Consider the following 18,089-nt stretch of genomic DNA (forward strand, 5'->3'; position numbering starts at 1 on the left):
TCTTGAATCCTGACCAGGAGGGGAAGATCAGATGTGAATAAGTACTCTGTCGCATTTTGCCATTTGCACATATTTCTCAAGGGGTAGTATACAGTCTATGATGGTACAGTCCCTTTTTCTTGTCTTTTAGCATGAGCGTTTCAAGTTATTCAAAGAACATACCTTTCAAATATTTCTTTTTCTGTTAAAACATCTAAGTATCCAAAAGGGGAGTCTAGTAGGTATAAATCAGCATCTTTGTATACTGCTCTAAAAAGAGAATGGAAACCAGATTAGACTTCCTCAATATTTCTTAAGTCATTTAGTGTAGATTCCAACTGAGGAACAAAAAGAGATTAGTCTTAGATGATTTTTTAAATGACTTTTCATTACAAAAACATCCTAAGAACTGCTGGAGCACTTTTGCTAAATGTGTCATAAAATAGGAAAAGTTACAAACGGAATAATATCATACCACTTAAAATATTGCATTAAAAGAAAAAGAGAAAACTGTTTAACAGTATTATCTACTTAGAGCCAAGTACCATCCTATGTGCTGGGAATACAATGGTAATAATGACATAGTCCCTGCCCTCAAAGATCATGCATTTTGGTGGGAAAACAAAGAAAAAAAACAGACTGTTTCAATCTTTTAAGATGACAGAGACAGCAACTAAATTGCAGCACTTAGGTGAGCTTTTTTCTTAGTGTTTTTCTGTGTTGACACTACCAAGAAATTGACAGCAGCGCTGTTGTAGCTGTATGATTGCTATTGCACTTTGCCCGATAGTCTTAGTCTCTGCAACACATTCATAAGAATTCGAGACATATGAAGGATGAATAATTCACACCCACAATATATATACCCATATTATTTTATATTTAAGTTAAAAAATAAAGTTTTATAAACAAGTAAAATCATATCAAGTTGATCTCTGAACAGAAATAAATGAGGATATAGTCCTATATTAATGGAAGTGAAATAATTTCTTCATAACATTTAAATTTTTCAGGTGTAGTTGTGAGTAACACTATCTCTATCCCATCATGTAGGATTTAGTGTTGATGTATAATTCTTGGTACTTTCTGTAAGAAGAAAATTGTATTCAAACAGCATGTGAATAAGAGAATTTTAAAAAAAGCAGAAATAGCACAAGTCAAAGTGAAATCTAAAAGAACCTTTGCAGAGTTTTTTGAAGACCCCCATTAAAATGTACCTTAAGGCCTTTCTTCCCTCACCTGGTTCTTACTCTCTCCTTCATACCTATGACCACAGTTTCTCAAGAGATTAAAAATACTATATTCATCATCCAAAACTGGACAACACATGATGAATTCTGATCAGAGTTAACTATTAACAATTATTTTTAGTCGTACCTCAAACTATGTGCACTTTACAACAAAACCAAATCTCAAACTAGTAAATGCAAACTCAATTCTATGTTGAATGTCTAGAAGGCATACAGCATATCTTACCTATATTTGAAATGGAATGTTTAAAATAAGTCTTCCTTTGGCTCACAGATTAACTTCCATTTATCTAGAAACCCTTATCTTGTCTGTGTATTATTCATATCTATTGCTTTATTACTGCACATAGAAAATCCCCAAATCAAGGCATGGTTTAATGTAAAGAATCAAGAGGATCTGGTTCAAATTGTGACTCTACCATTTCCTGATGTGGCTTTTGGCAAATTAAGCTCTTAACAACCTTCAATTATCTCATGATCTCTTCCATTAAGTAAGAAGAACAATTCTCTCTTTGCAGGGTGATAAGGGGATTAAATAAAATTACACACACACATGTACAGACCACACAATCCCTCCAGAGTAGTACTAGCAATTAATTGCAGGTTCTCAGTGAGTTAATTTGCTGTTCCAGGCTTGGAAAGCAAGAGAAAGGAGCCAAAGTATCAATAAGTCAATGTGATTTCGTGTTAACAACTTCAGCAACACAGTAAAAAGAATTCTGTCCAAACAAAACTGAAGGAACATTTGACATCTCCTTCCTCCAACAATTTTTTTAAACTGAAAGTTACAGTTTAACCACAAAGTTTCTTCCTGACTCAGTTAACTATACGTCCTTCTCTTTGAAAGCTCAAAACACTTAGACCAAGGATATCTCTACCAAGAGAACTCCATATCTCCCACAATGCTAGATGTGCTTGGACTATTTATTTCTCTCTCAAGATTACAGACTTTAAGCCTTGCTGCCTTTACCATGAAAATTTTTTATTGTAATAATTGATAGAGAAATTTGAAAATGTATGTTTATCTAAACCAAGAAGCACAAACAGAAGCCTAAAGCAGGTGTGCACATTGTGGAGTAGGGGTGGGACTGTGGACAGACTTAACAAAAATTTTCTCTTCCCTTGTGCTACACAGAATTCCAGTTTTCTATTTGCACTAAACCATTCCATAAGGTAAACGAATACACAAACACCAAAATAAGGCCGTGCATTATGAAAAAGTCATCACCTTTCTCAGATATGACTACCATATTATTAAATACAGTTCTTAAAGGCTATTTTTAACCTGCTAGTCATAAAGTTCCAGTCATTTTTTAATTCCAGAAACAGAATATAAAGAAACAGAGAAGTGTCTTTATTACATGCATATTTACAGTAAATGCTTGCTTAACCAATAAGCAGATATTCACCTTGCTAAAGAAATTCTTGCTCTCTGACCTCCACTCAGTGTGACTCCACCTTCTCCAAGAACTATATTGTCCTTCTCTGCAAACTTGGAAATGTCCTATTATCAAAAATAGAAAGAGAGGAAATGTTAGTATGTTTCTGAATTTGAAAGGAAAATTTTCCTTCAAGTGTAATCATATATCAGAGTATTGCTTTAACCACAGCTGAAATTTTGCACACTGAATCTCAGTTATTTCAAATCCACTTCAACTAGTCTAAATATTGCTGAAATTTAAGAAATAAAATTGTCCTTAATTTTTAGAATGTCATTCATGATCATTAAGTGAGAATTAGAAAATGTCAAAAAGTAAACTATATGTATATTTATGGACACACGAGTATTTGTATACAGTTGCCACTGAACAATACAGGACTTAGGGCACCAACCCTCACATAGTCAAAGAACCATACATAACTTTTGACTCCCCAAAAACTTAATAGTCTACTGCTAACCAGAAGCCTTACCAATAACATAAGCAGTTGATTAAAACATATTTTGTATATGTATTATATATTTTATTCAAATAATAAAGTAAGCTAGAAAAAAGAAAATGTTTTTCCAAATTGCTGCACATCTCCAAAAATTTTTGATTTATTTATTGAAAAAAATCCACATATAAGTTGAATTGTGCAACTCAAACTCATGTTATTCAAGGATCAACTGTACATAATTAATAGGCAAATTAATTGTATAGATAATAGAAGAATCTGTAGAATGACAGAAAATTCTAGAAGGCTTTTGGAAAGAGATGAAATTTGGCCTGAGACTTGAAGGATGAGGGAAGTTACATAGGTACTGCTCTCTCTTTGGCTCAAAAATGTTATCTCCCTTTTCTTTCCCACTCCCAAACATCTGCTCTTTGCATTTGTTGCTACCTTCTTTCCTCTTCCTCTACTAAAAATACTCTTCAACACTATTCCTTTTTCTTTCACGATCCAGAAGCAATCAACCATCTCTCCTTGACCTACATCAACGTTGTATTTAAATTGTCAAAATGGCTATTTCTGTTACCCATTTGTTTCTGTTATCTGTCATATGAAAGTTAAATAGAACTTCATATACAAAACTCAAAACTTACAAAGAAAGTAAATGAACAAATAATCATTTATATTAAAAACTACTGCAGCTCCTATGGGCTGAAACCATGCTAGCCACTCCCCCAAAGAACTGTTACTGTCAATACTCCTGCCCTAGGGTGACCAAAGGCCTGAGATTAAAAATGGAGGTGTGGAGAAGATGTAGTAGGACTCAGTGGGTGGCTACTCAGGCACTGGAGAAATGTAACAGAGAGCGGTCACTGAGACCCACATAACACTGAAGATGAAGACCTTTGTAGTTATGAGACATGTGAAACCACGTGCCTCGCTTCTTTCTACTGGACTAAATGATTCTGTTCAACTCATGGACCAGGGCACATTATCTAGGATTCCATACAAACAAGGACTACAACTAAATTCCACACCCTAGAGTCTGGAATCCTCAACTTGACTTTTGAAGTATTTCCAGGAATAGCTTGGTCTTCAAGCCTTTACTTAGCTCCCTATGCAGTACATTCTCCATAATGGTTTTAGAGCAATTGTTAAGACATGTCACATGTGAATTTCTCCTCTCTTGTATCATGTTTTCTTCCCCCCAGTCCCATTCCTTTTTAAAAATTGAAATCTCTTAAAGAGAAAAAATAAAGAATACGTTGAGTGCAGGCTTTTGTAAAGGAGGCAAATTTTCTAACACATTATTAAAAAGACAGAGGTTGCTGTAATTATTGGAGTTTTCCTTTTTATCTCCCAGACTTGAATTCAACATTTTATTAGTTCAATCAGTTAAAAATTTTAAATATTTTTTTAAATTTAGAAGTATCAGTAGTTATTTTGATAGTACAATGATAATAGTTACACTTAGGGAATGGATTATGTATTTAGAGGAGATATAATCTTAGCCCAGAGCAAGCATTTAATAAAGATTTGTTGAATGAAAAGAAGAGAGGAAGAAAAAATGGAGGAAAAGAGAGTAATCAAACATTAAGCTACAAAGCAAGGGGTGCATATAAGAAAAGGAAGTGTCCAAGGTAGAGAAAGGATATGGGAAAAGGAATACCATCAGAAGAAGTAGCTAGCTATAGAAAAGGCAAGAAGACACTGGCACAATAAAAGAGACAAGGCAAGTAAAGAAACTATATGAAACTATAAGAAACTATCTCCTATAAGAAACTATAGGATAATGAATTATCAATTTCATTCTAGTAAATATCCCTACTGAATTTAAATGTACAAGAGCACAAATACAATTTTGTGACAATTTTCTCTTCTTTAAATAGAATAAATAAGAGGCTGATTTAGCCAAATTTCTATAATTTTTCTTTGCATATTACAGATATTAACAACTTTTTCTGCTGTATATTTTTTAAACATTTTTTCTATTTTTGTTTTCACCACATGTATATCATGTCATATGCAAAATTTTAATTGTTAAAAAAGTTAATATATCTATCTGGAAGCGACATATTGCTTAAAGAGTACTACTGCACTTTCAGGTTATATATATAGATCCTAAATTTTCTTTTAAAATGCTTATTACTCTTTTATAAAAATTAAAAATATATATTCAAGGTACAATTAATGTTTATATATAGTGTGAGCTAAGACTCTAATCTTATTTTTAGTTGAATAGCAGACATGATTTATTAAATAAATAATTTTCCCATGATATTATATATCATCTACCATAAATTTAATTCTCATATTTCATAAGATCTCTGGTTCCTCTGATGCACATTCTATTTCTATGCTAATAATTTACTGGGTTTTTTAATGGCTTTAGGTATGATTAAATATTTGAGAAAGCATAATTCTTTTTCATAAACTTTTTGGGTTTTTTGTTCATTTAGTCCATTATATAATAACAATATTAACAACAATAGTAATAATAATAAATTCTAATGTATTTTGAGTGCTTACTATCTTTCAGGTACTTTTAAAAGTAATTTACACATATAGCACAAAAGTATCTTGATTTTAAATATGAGGAAATTGAAAGTTAGAAAAGGTAAACATTCCAAAATAACACAGCTAATAGATGATGGGGCCAGGATTCAAACCAAAGAAGTTTATCTATAAAGCATGTGTTTTAGTTATATTTTATATATCTTCCCCATGTGATATTTAAGTTCATTAATAAATTAATAAAATTCCAAAATAACCTAGTTCAGATATATTTGTAATTGTATTAAATATATACATAAGGTGCATATACATAAAAGTTCACATTTTAAGATGCTAAATCTTATCGAAATCATGATCTATCTTTTCATTAATTCAGATCTTATTTTAGATCCTTCAATAAGAGTTTATGATTTTCTTCATATATGTCCTGTAAATTTCCAGTTAGATTTATCCCTAAGTATTTTTTACTGAGATACAATTGACACATAACATTGCATTCACTTTAGGTATATAATGTAATTATTTGATATAAGTATATATTGTGAAATTATTATCATGGTAAGCTTAGATAACATCCATCAACACATAAATTGTTACAATTTGCCTTTCATGTGATAAACTTGTAAGACTTACTCTCTAGTAACTTTCAAATATACAATACAGATTATTTGATATAATAATACAATGCAGTATTATTAACTATAATCACCATGCTATACATGCTATACATTATATCCCAAGGACTTACTTATCATAAAACTTGAAGTTTGTACCTTTTGAACGTCTTGACCATTTTGTCCCCCTGATCCCCCATCCCCTGCCTCTGGCAAACACCAGTCTCTGTCTATGAACTTTTTTTTTTTTTTTTAAGATTCTACATATAAGTGAGATCACGTGGTATTTTTCTTTTCTGATTTATTTCACTTAGCATTATGCCCTCAAGGTCCATCCATGTTGTCACAAATGGCAAGATTTCCTTCTTTTTTGTGGTTGAATAATATTGTATTGTGTATATATATATATACACATCACATTTTCTTTATCCATTCATCTGCTGATGGACACTTAGGTTTCCATGTCCAGGCTACTACTGTAAATAATGCTGCTATGAACATGGAAGGACAGAGATCTTTTTGAGATGGTGCTTTCATTTCCTTCAGGTAAATACCCACAATTTTGTTCCCCTGATCCCCCACACCCTGCCTCTGGCAAACACCAGTCTGCTCTTTCTGCCTATGAATCTGTTTTTTTTTAAGATTCCACATATGTAAGTGAGATCATACAGTATTCTTCTTTTGTGGAAATACTGGCTTACGGTATTTTTCTTTTAATTCTTTAAACCTTTTTAATTTTTAAAACTTCCAAACTGTTTTCCATAGTAGCTGCACCACCTTACATTCCCATCAATATTCCTAAGTATCTTGTGGTTTTCTACTATTGTGAATGGAATAGCTTTCTATTTCCATTTCTAGATGATTGTTGCTAGCATAGAGAAAAGCTGTTTTTGTATGCTTATTTACTATCCAACCAATTTTATCATATTCCCTTATTAACTCTAGCAGGTTTGTGTTTTCTGTTGGCTTGCTTTTTACTAAAATCTCAAATTTTCTCAGGTTAAAAATCTTTTCATGAATGTTTAATACTGTTCCTGTTTTAAGACAAATGGACTTGACTTCTTACCATTTACAATAATGTTTACTTGGGATGTTTGGTTAAAAAAATTATTGTATTTATGAAGTTTCCTTCTACTTCTATTTTTATTTTGTGTTTTATTAGAAATGACTTGAATTTTATGTAAGATCCTTTTAGCATCTATTGATCCTGTCACATGGTTTTCCTCGTTGTCAGTATAACAAATATATTGTATTTATAGATTTATTTATACTGAAGCACCTTGCATTCCTATTATAAGTCTTATTTGGTCATATTTCATTATTTTTACACCATGCTGGATTCTATTAATATTTTATTTGATAATGTTTTATATGAGTATCTACATCATAAATATGATTATAGCTTCTCTTTTATACTTTTTTCAGATTTTGGTACTAAGACTATTATGATTTTAGAAAATGAATTGAAGAGCTTTCCATCTTTTTCTATGGTTTGGCATAGTTTAAATAATTCAGGAGTGTATGTTACTTGAAGGTGAAATATAATTTAGCTTTAAAATCATCTAGTGACAGTGCCCTTTTTAAGTAATAGACATTGAACCATCTTTACAATGGTATTATGCCTATGCAAGTTTTTTTATGCTGCTTTCCTCAATTTTGATTGTTTGTATTTTTCTAGTAAATTATCCAGCTCCTCTAAGTTCAAAAAACTCTTTTTAGTTTTTAAATGTTGGATATCAGTGGTGATATCTCTAGATAAATTTACTATGCTTATAAAAGAAAACGGTATTTTATACACCATTAAAATATTGAAGAAAGCATTGCTAAAGGATAAACTCTTTTCAAACATTAAAACACCTTGAATTTCCTATCAGTTTGGATCTTTTCAAGTAATTCTGAAGATCTCTCCTCTTGATCTAAGACAGTATTAGACAAGAAATTATTTTATTAGGGGAAATACTTGCATAAAAGGAAATAGGGAAGAGGACAGGGAAGGCTAGGAAAACTGTGAGACCTTAATGCAAGTCCAACCCCTAAGGAAAGGAGAAAAGGACAGAAGGATAGATGGGAGGACAGTGGGCCACTGTAACCACTAGCTAAGTCTAAGACACTAGATTAAAAGCTACATCTAAGCAAGTTTTGCAAAGCCATTTGGGAGTCTCTGAACCAAAGTCAGTTAGTAAAGAAGTCCTGTGTCCTCCAAACACAAATCTGCTGCCCTATGCCTTCTGCACCCAGGCACTCGTGGGAAACAAGCCTATGGAAGGAGTATCTCAAGACTAACAGTGAGTGAAGGAATTCAGCGCATAGCAACTAGGCCCTTGTACAATTTATGCTCCCTACAGTGGCGGTTTATAAGGCACATCCCATAGTCAACGAGATATCTTACCCCCAAAACTGGTGTAGGATACAAAGTCAGAATGGCTAACAAACATGAAAATAAGGGTAATCTAACTAGCAATCAGAGAACTACAAATAAGAAAAATAGAGTTATGACTTTTTACAAATTAGAATGGCAAAAATAAAGGTCTCTGTCAAGAGCAAGAACTTTCAAAAACATTAGTCTATGGGAATGGTCGTAAATGACTGGTGGTAGTATAAATTGGTATAGCTACTTTAAAGGGCAATTTGGTAGTATCTAGTAAAACTGGAAACATGTACATATATGCTAACATATCACAAATACAACTGCTAGATATCTACACTAGAAAAATTCTTGCATATGTACAAAGAGAATTATTCAAATTTTCATTGAAGTATTGAATAAAATCTTGGAACAATCTAAATGTGAGTCAGTAGCAGAATAAGTAAATAAAATGTGACATGAGTACAATACAGCAGTTAAAAATAATGAGGTAAATTCCTACATAGAAGTTTCACAGCTAGAGTTCAAAAAAGTAATAAGAACAAAGAAAGCAAGTTGAAGGATGATGTGTACAAAGTAAACCATTTATGTGTATTTCAAAGCCACACAAACATAAGTATTAAATATTGTATATAGATAAGTATATGTATATATAGGTGCAAATTTATTTAAATGGATTGGAAAAGTACATATCACATTCATAATAGCAATTACCTCAAGTGTTGGTGTTTGTGTATGTATGTTAGAGAAGGAGTTGATGAAAGTTCTACTTAGAATTTGTCTGGGTCCCTCACAATGAATGCAGTTAGAACAAGGATGTTGTCCTATGAATGTTTATCTAGACACTAGCTATATGATTAGCTTTAAAAAGCATGAAAATAAGAGATTTCTACACCTAAAAAGATTTGATATTCTAAGCCAATATATTTGGTTTCCTTTATTGGACTGAAGCCATTTATGAAGAAAAATCTGTAAATTTGGGTCATTTAACAAATATAATCAGAGATTATAATTGATGGGAAGCTGCTGAGATTGAAACAAAACAAAATAGTGGGGATAGACTCAAGAGAATTATGAATAAGCCTATTATTTTAAGATCAAATACATTAGTAATACCAATATCCTGCTGCTAATGTGAGTACTTATTCTGATTACCTAGTTTATTGTTCATTTGCAGATTTCTTTATTAGTGTTTGGCTTTTGCTGTTTGATTTAACATAAAACACTCGGTTTTGTATACACTGTTAAACATTTATCTTTGCTGATTACTAAGGGCATTCAAATCTGGTAAATGTATTTATCTTAAGGGTGTTGGTTTTTGGCCTTCACAGCAGATTTTCCCTTCTGTGAAAATTATAATCTAAAAAAAAAATTATGCTACTTGGTTCTATTATGAGTTTAAAAGCAGCATAAAAGCATGTGCTTCTTAGAGAATCCCTGCATACAGATAGACTTCTCTTTACTCACACTGCAACTTCACTTGGGTTCCCTTGGAGTTACCTATAAAAACTGTTGGAGGAATTAAGATGCTGGGCATAATTTGATTCTTTATATAAAGATTAACTACTGAGATTTTTAAATAAAATACCTAAGTCTTAAATCAAATACAAACTTTTAAAAATTGTGATCAATCTTCTTGTTAAAGGAGACCCTGAAAAACCTTTCTTTGAAGCCCTTCTACATTTTGATGTTTAATAATTTTCCCAACATGGTTTATCTGCAGAAAATCAGGTATCTGGATCACTGGTTCTCAAAGTGGATCCCTGGATCAATTATTTCAGAATCACCTGGGGAGATTGTTAAATAATGTGCACCTATTCTCACTCCAATGAATAATGGCAGAATTTGCATTTTAACCTGTAGTTATTATGCCTACTCAAACAGATATTTATTCTTTTGGCTAACTCCCCTTACAACATTCTGGTCAGAAAGGCAAATGTCAACTTCAAAGGATTCTGTTCATACAACATATTAGGTCTGTTTGAGATAGTAAAGCACTTGAAAATACTTAAAGAGTACTACAGAGGGTCAAAGTAACATTATAATAAGTGTGCAATAAAGATTAACTTTTTTTATTATAAGAAGTATATAATATACCCCAGGCGATATATGTACTTTTCACACAAATGTTTACCATATTACTTTTTTAAAATGCATCTAAACTTCATTGCCCTAATATTACTCAGCTGAGGCAGACAAACCAGAAGTTGTTAAAGAAGAATTGCTAATATAAAGCTCATTAACTCTGGAACAAGAGACAGAGGAATGGTATAGGGTGTTATTATATTGAGAGAGAGAGGGAACTTTGAAGGGTGGAGTGTTAGACTTAATGGTAATGGTTCTGTGTAATTTTGCAATATTTGCTAAGAACATTTGAGCTTCCTATGACTTTGTAGATAGGAAAATACCATAAACCTTGTTTTATGGCTGCCTTATCACTCTTTAGAACAACCTTGACAACATAGCTGCTTGTGGTAAGGGAGGAGACTGAGAAGCTTGAGTTGAAGGAACATGAACTTTAGAGGTAATACTATTCAATAAAGCATGACTTTAACAGTGAATCGTTGTTTGTTGAAACTGTTATTAATGTTTAATATTAAGTATTTCTATTGTGCTTTATGCACAAGGAAAATGGGCAAGAAGGGAGGAGGGAAAGCGAAGTTTTGGGGAAACAGGGAAGGAGTAAGGAGAGAGAAAGCAAAGAGAGTGCTGGAAAGAGAAAAAGAATGAATTAACCATTTTTGCAGATAGCTGTTGTAAATGTGGGTGTGTTATCTTGAGAATGCTTGTAGGTATGATACATATCAACAGAAGTTAACTTCTATATAAGAAAATATACATGGATGAACATTGTAAATTAAAAATTGGAGATTTGTTTACTAGGAAAGGTAACTTGTTGAAGTCCAACTTGACTGTAAGTAACAGTACATAAAAATATTACCCAGAAATTAATCTTTGCTAGAAAGTGAGAACCTTTCAGCAACCTGAAAAATAAAAGTTCTTCCTTCACTGAGCTTTGGTACTGACCAAATTTATAGCAGAAAATTCAAATTCGAATAAAAATTTTATGGGACCCAACAAAAGTACAAAAAGCACTATGATAATGGATGTTACAGTCTTTTTATCACCAATATTAAACCATTGCTTAATATTCAAATATATATATATATACACACACACACACATAAGGTTTTATGTATGCATTTGTGAGTATATATGTAATTCTGTTAATATGTCTATACCTTCTTAGTGTTTATTTCTGTATGTGTGGAGCTCTGTATTTATATTAAAAACTATAACAAGCATTTTTAAAGAAATATTGTAAAATACAGGTGTCTTTGGGAAAGTATTCCCATGGAAGTGAAATTAGAAAACATAGCTGAAACAAACATGCCTATTTATCTTATTTCAACTTTACAGTGGAATAGAGATTTAACTATTTAACCAGTTTTTTTATCTCCAGATTTCATATTCTCTGAAATGACCCTTAAAAATCTAGCTTTTAAAGGCTTTCTAGATTATTTTGATTTAGTTGGTCTAAGAATTGGCATTGAGGGAGCTGCTAATTCCTTACCTATCTCTTCTAGGTCTACACACCCAAGATGCTGGGATAAATCCAGGCCATGAAAGAGCACTCCTTTCTCGGTTCTTCATTGGCATGTGCTGTGTTATTTTGTCCTGATCCTGCTCTGGAGTTCCTAAGAGGTCTCCCAGGTCCCCACTAACTAGGTCTCCTGCTTTGTTCCTTCTAAGATGGGCTTCAGCAGTCATTCACCCATTACCTCTGAAGTAATCCTGCCATGATCCCTATTCTCCCAAGAGTGAATTCTGGAACACCAACTCAACTTGCCCTGAGAAGGTGTCCTCCTCTGTGTGACAGCCCACCTACTTGATACTCCATATTCTGAATTTGAGCTCATGACTAATTAAGGAGAGATTCTTCCCCGAGGGGAGAGGAAAAGGAGTAAGATAATTTGGGAGGAGACCTGCGAAAAAATTCCCTGACTTACTTAAATTTCAAGTGTGTTAGGAGAGGTGATTTTCTTAAAATATACTTACTTAGGATTATAGTAGCTTGACATATCATTTATATGAAAACAAATATTCCACAAATATTTTTCAAAACCATGTCATGGAATTCTCAATGTCATTAGTTCATAAGTCTTTGCTCCTTATTTACAAATTGCAGATTTTTAACTCCAATAGAATATGGCAAAAAAGATGAGTCAATAAATTTGGTTCACTTGCTGGTCTCATCAATTATGAGACATATAATCTTCGAGTCTCTCAAACTTTCACTTCTTATTCTTTAAAATGTAAATAACAATATTTGATAAACTCCTAACCACAATTTATCCATTATCCCCTCTCAGTTTGTATATTACACTAGATGAATCTTCCTAAAATATTTTTATTATGGCACTTCACCAGCAAAGGAAAGCAACTGTGGAGGACACTGTGGACAAATCTACCCTCCTTCCAGGGTGCTTTACTGTACTCTCTCTCTAAGCACCACATTTCCCCAGTGCGTCTGCTTCTAGAGTGCTGTATAAGAATGGGGTTTCACCAGTTAATATGAAACATGAAAGTTAAGTAGAGTACTTCTGTCTTTTTTTTAACTGCTGGCAAGTGGGGACACAGACCATGACTACCTGGCCTCCTCCAGTTTAGCTCTCACCACATACCTTTTTCCAGACCCCATCCCGCCTTTCCAGACTCCAGCCTTGCTTAAGTATAGCAACCTATAGCAACCCCCAAAGTGCAAGGCACTCTCTTGGCTCCAGGCCCATTTCACTCTACACCCTGGCCACACAGAACTCACTGTAGCTCCTTGATGTACAATACTCTCTCTTGGCTCCAGAGCTGGTACATTCTGTTCTCATTCTGGAGTGTTCTCCCCATTCTTCTTCACTCAAATGACTCCTACTCAACCATCATCCGTCACCTTCGGTGTCACTTCCTCCAGGGACACCTCCCCTGACCTTCTAAGACCAGACTGAGTGCTGCTTCTCTGCACTCATATAAGGACCTTATTTTAGTATCACAGAATTTATCAAACCACACTGGTTTTTACTTGTTCATCTCCACTAGAATGAAAACCCCTGAGGAACAGGGTTATGTCTTGCTCATCAGTATCCCCAGAGTCTGGGGCACTGCCTAGTGCAATGTTTGCATTCACACATATTTACTAAATAAATTAATGTATACATATATATATTCCCCAAGATATCTGTAAGTCAAAACTTCACTGTAGACAGGGACCCCTGTTACACTTACAGGCAGCACCCAGAGTGCCTACCATGGTGCTGTGTCCAGAGCAGGAATTCAACAAATATTTTCTGAAATAAAATTTATAATTTATTAAATTTCCATGAAGGGTAACCAAACTGCCTAAATGAAAGTGAGGTATTGTAGTAGACTTGGTTCTGAAAGATATTAATATTATAATTGTCATTTCAAGGGCAGTTTTCTCTAGAGAACACATACTCAGAGTTAAAAAAAAAAAAAAAAAGAATAAGTTTCCCTTCCTGGAAAGGTATCTTTATGAACATTACTTAGTTCAAGGTTCTATTAAAGGTCTAAAGGTCTACTAAGTGCAGTGTAAAACTTTTCTCTTGACGTTTAGTTAACCATTGCTATAAAATGAAGAACTCCAAAAATACTGGGTTCAGAATCCCAGTTCTTCAAGAGGGATGAAGCATCAGGCATATATATATATAATGGATAAATTGTGGTTAGGAGTTTATCAAATATTGTTATTTACATTTTAAAGAATAAGAAGTGAAAGTTTGAGAGACTCGAAGATTATATGTCTCATAATTGATGAGACCAGCAAGTGAACCAAATTTATTGACTCATCTTTGGAAAACTGAATGATTTTTTGCTTTTCAATAGGAAAACATGGCTAAATATCTTAATTTCAGTATCTATTTATGAGAGCTTGGTCCCAGACAGCTATAATTAAATTTTTATACTACTTCTCTGTTGACTTGCCCAAAGGGTCAGTCTGATGGCTATTTTGGTTTTAGAAATGTAAGAACAGAATACTAATTTGTTATTAATTAGTTCCAGAATTGTAATCTTCATCCTAAAAGTTAGTTCATACTTTTGACTTTAGCACATTTTCATTCTGACTGCAAACCCTGGGCAACGTTGTCACTACGTAAGTGGAAACTGAAAACTCAGCGGACCAAGGTGTGTAATGTGCTGACATGTGCTCTCCCAGTAGATGTCGGCTAGTATTTACTGTTAAGTTCCAGAGCTCAAATGAGGATGGGGTAAAATAACTGTTTAGTTCAAGAAACAGTATGAAGGTCCTGTTTGGTTCTGGTTCAGTAGTTTCATAAAATAAACATGCTTGTTCATATTACAGTAAATGAATGACAGTGCTTTCAAACTTAATTACGTAGAAAATTACAGGTGGTTCAAGGTACAGTCACTTAGTGTGGTTTATTCTGGTTTAGGGGACATAGCTCAACACGTTTCAAATATCTGTTTCAGGTATCCATTATGTCCTGGCTACCACTGGATGCAAATGTTGCTTCTTATGGTACCTTTTTATTCATAGATCTCCCAACTGAACATTCCTGAGTTCTTCTATAATGGTAGATTGATCATCCAAAGTTAAGCCTCTGTTCAACACAAGTTAGTTTTGGCCAAATCTGGAGATCCAGAGACCAACTTCGAATTTAATTACTCTTGTGGTATCTGTGGGATGGAATTTATCTGTCAGAACAGCCATTAACTTACTGCTTTGCCAACTTACCTCCCAATTTTTTTCTATTAGTAACTTCTTTCTGACTTCCCTCCCAATTTTGTTTCTTTTAGTAACTTCATGCCAACTTCTCTACCATTTTTTTTTCTTCTAGTGACTTAAATGTGAAAACTGACAAGCAGTAGTGGAGGAGAAAACATAAACAGATTTTACTTCTTCAACTTACACAGTAAATATTTCCATTACAGTACATAAACAAACACTTAAGGATGACTATTTTGCAGTTACGAAAGGATCGAAACAACTCTGTGGAATCAAATTACATATCCTAAGCCCCTGACCTCTTTTCACATCCCCACCCCACCTCCTACCACACACTGTTATAAAAGCCAATTATTTCTCCAAAACCAGATACTTTTACAAGAGAGTGAGTCACTGAATAAAGATAGTGATTGGTAATTACTTGTTACCCAAACACTGGCCTGCCTAGAATTCTCCTGCTGTCAGCTATGGGGCTGTGTGGTCGGATAGGGTACTGGTGAAGGGTAAAAGAACTGGTATTCTAGAAATAAAAAAGAGCAAAAGAACAGTGAAGTCTGTCATTCTTTCAACAGCAAAATATGATTATAATCTCCTTAAGAGATAAGTATATTAATGAGGGCCCAATTATACTGATTCCTCTTTTTATTCTAGCAAAGTCTCCAGGGCTGGTTACAAATGTTAAATATTTAGGAGAACTCTAAGGGTAGTTTGGGAACATGGAAAGAAAATAATGGGAGCGTAAGTTAATGGGCACAGGGATGTAAAATGGTATTTTAAAAATAACTATCATTTTACCTAGAAATCTATTCTATAATCTAGATCCAAAGTAGGATGTAAAGCAAGACATGGAGATGTTCTTAAAAGAGGAAGAAAAACTGAAGGTGAAGAATCTGAACCTGACTTGCTCACTCATGTCTGCACATTGCAAGTTCTTCTATCAGCACAACTTTCTCTGTGCCCTACCCTGTGATAACGTCTTTAAGCCATCCCACTGAGTGAACAGTTTTCAACAACAAACTGAAATCAGAAAACTATGTGAACTATGCTCTGCCTGCTTCCTCCTATCCAAGCAAATTTACACCTGCCTGCCTACTCTTATGACACTAAGCATCATTACATACACAAGTGCTTTGTAGATATTAAGAGCTGAACAAAGACACAAAAATGAGGAAGAAAATATTCCTTTCTCATCTCTAGTTCCAAGTCTAGATGTAGCACATTAAGAAACAGATCAACTTTGGCAGTCAAAAATAAAACACTTAATCACAACTGTTTTGTATTTGGTGATGGGGCCACAGAGAGAGTAAACACAGGGCTGCTTTTTCTTAACTCTCAAGGATTCAGTAGGTATTTCGTGTTCTATGCTCAAAACTCCTCCATGCTTAAAAAAATAAAACCTTCATTTTGGAATGTTCTCACTGACCTTTTTCAAAGGTGAGTTCAACAAAAATACAAACATTGGACAATCTCAAGTCACTGAAAATGGAAAATTTCTAACTTTGACCTTCAAGAGAGTTGAGCACTTTTATTTACTGTTATTTGTTACTCCCAGAAATAATGTGCAGCCATGTAATTGTCACCTCAACCTCTAAGACTGTGAGGCTCAGAGAAGAATATTTTCAGGGCAAAATTCTTGCAGCTGACAGGCGTACACCAAAATACCTTTGAAATAGTTATCTAAGAAGAATTTGCCATTCTGCCTATCAAACTGCTAGGTGGAGTACACCAAAATAAACTTTGAAGAATCACTGCTCTTAAGGAATTTCCCATGTAGTGGGATAGAATTAACAAAATATAGGAAACATTTAGCAAAGAAAAGAACAGTGTATACTAATGTACTCATTGTACTCACTTCATATGCTAGTTATAAGTATGTATATGCAAGTATAAAGAATCTAGGAGACACTGGATGGTAGTCATCTATCACAGATTAGGCAGTCCTGAATCAGGTGCAAAAATCAAGACAGAAAGGAGCAGGAACTCAGGGATTATTAGAAATGGAAAGCTAGGTGTCTTATTTGACATTTTATGGCAAAGAGGGATAAGAGTGAATTGCACATTTAAAAAAACAAGGTGGAGGGTATCATCATTAACAATGATTATTGAAGCCCATTGGTGTCCTCTGTTGGAATTTTGTTAGCAAGACTTTTGATCCCTCTGCCTTGATCAGATGTCTCAGTCCTATGTAATTCACTTTCACATCCTTCCTACCTAAACCCACAGCATTTCTACCTATCCCCTGTCATGATTCCCATTGTGCAGGGAATCCTTAATCCTAAACCAACTTCTCTCTTTTTCTGATTTCTGGAGGAAAAAAACCTCACTCCTCCCCAAAGGCCATTTTCCCTGATGCCCTTTGCTATGGAACCATAAAGTACATACATACATATGTCATTTCCTATATTCTCACAGTTCCTCTGCCTAACTTTTGTTTCTTCTTGTCCATGATGACCATTAACTGGATTACCTGAAATAGCTTCCTATTAGTCTCCCTCTCCAGGTACAACAGCAAATAGCTCTACGACTACTACTACTAGCTGTTTGATTTACTAAGTACTTTGCATGTGCCAGAAAAGTCTATAGAACTTTACAAAGTAGGTAATATGATCTGCACATTACAGAGAATGAAGCTCAGTATACATCAATGTTAATTAACTCTTTAGCAACCCAGCTCTGTCAAATGTCAAAATCTATGCTCCCTCTGTTATTCCACAAAGCTCCAAATCATGTCTGCCTTA

At 33.9% G+C, this 18,089-nt stretch overlaps 1 protein-coding gene across 4 annotated transcripts in view; it reads right to left on the bottom strand.

The window, feature by feature from the left end:
• CFTR (CF transmembrane conductance regulator) overlaps positions 1-18,089 on the bottom strand; it is a 170,763-nt gene that overhangs the window by 69,086 nt on the left and 83,588 nt on the right. For all 4 annotated transcript variants that reach the window (XM_073238544.1, XM_073238547.1, XM_073238545.1 and 1 more), the window contains 2 exons: positions 2,639-2,733; positions 163-249 (listed from right to left, as the gene is read on the bottom strand). In XM_073238544.1, coding sequence (XP_073094645.1) covers positions 163-249; positions 2,639-2,733 — 182 coding nt within the window. The remainder of the gene's footprint in view (positions 1-162; positions 250-2,638; positions 2,734-18,089) is intronic.

The sequence above is a fragment of the Manis javanica genome, chromosome 6 (assembly GCF_040802235.1).
Source record: "Manis javanica isolate MJ-LG chromosome 6, MJ_LKY, whole genome shotgun sequence".
NCBI lineage: Eukaryota > Metazoa > Chordata > Mammalia > Pholidota > Manidae > Manis > Manis javanica.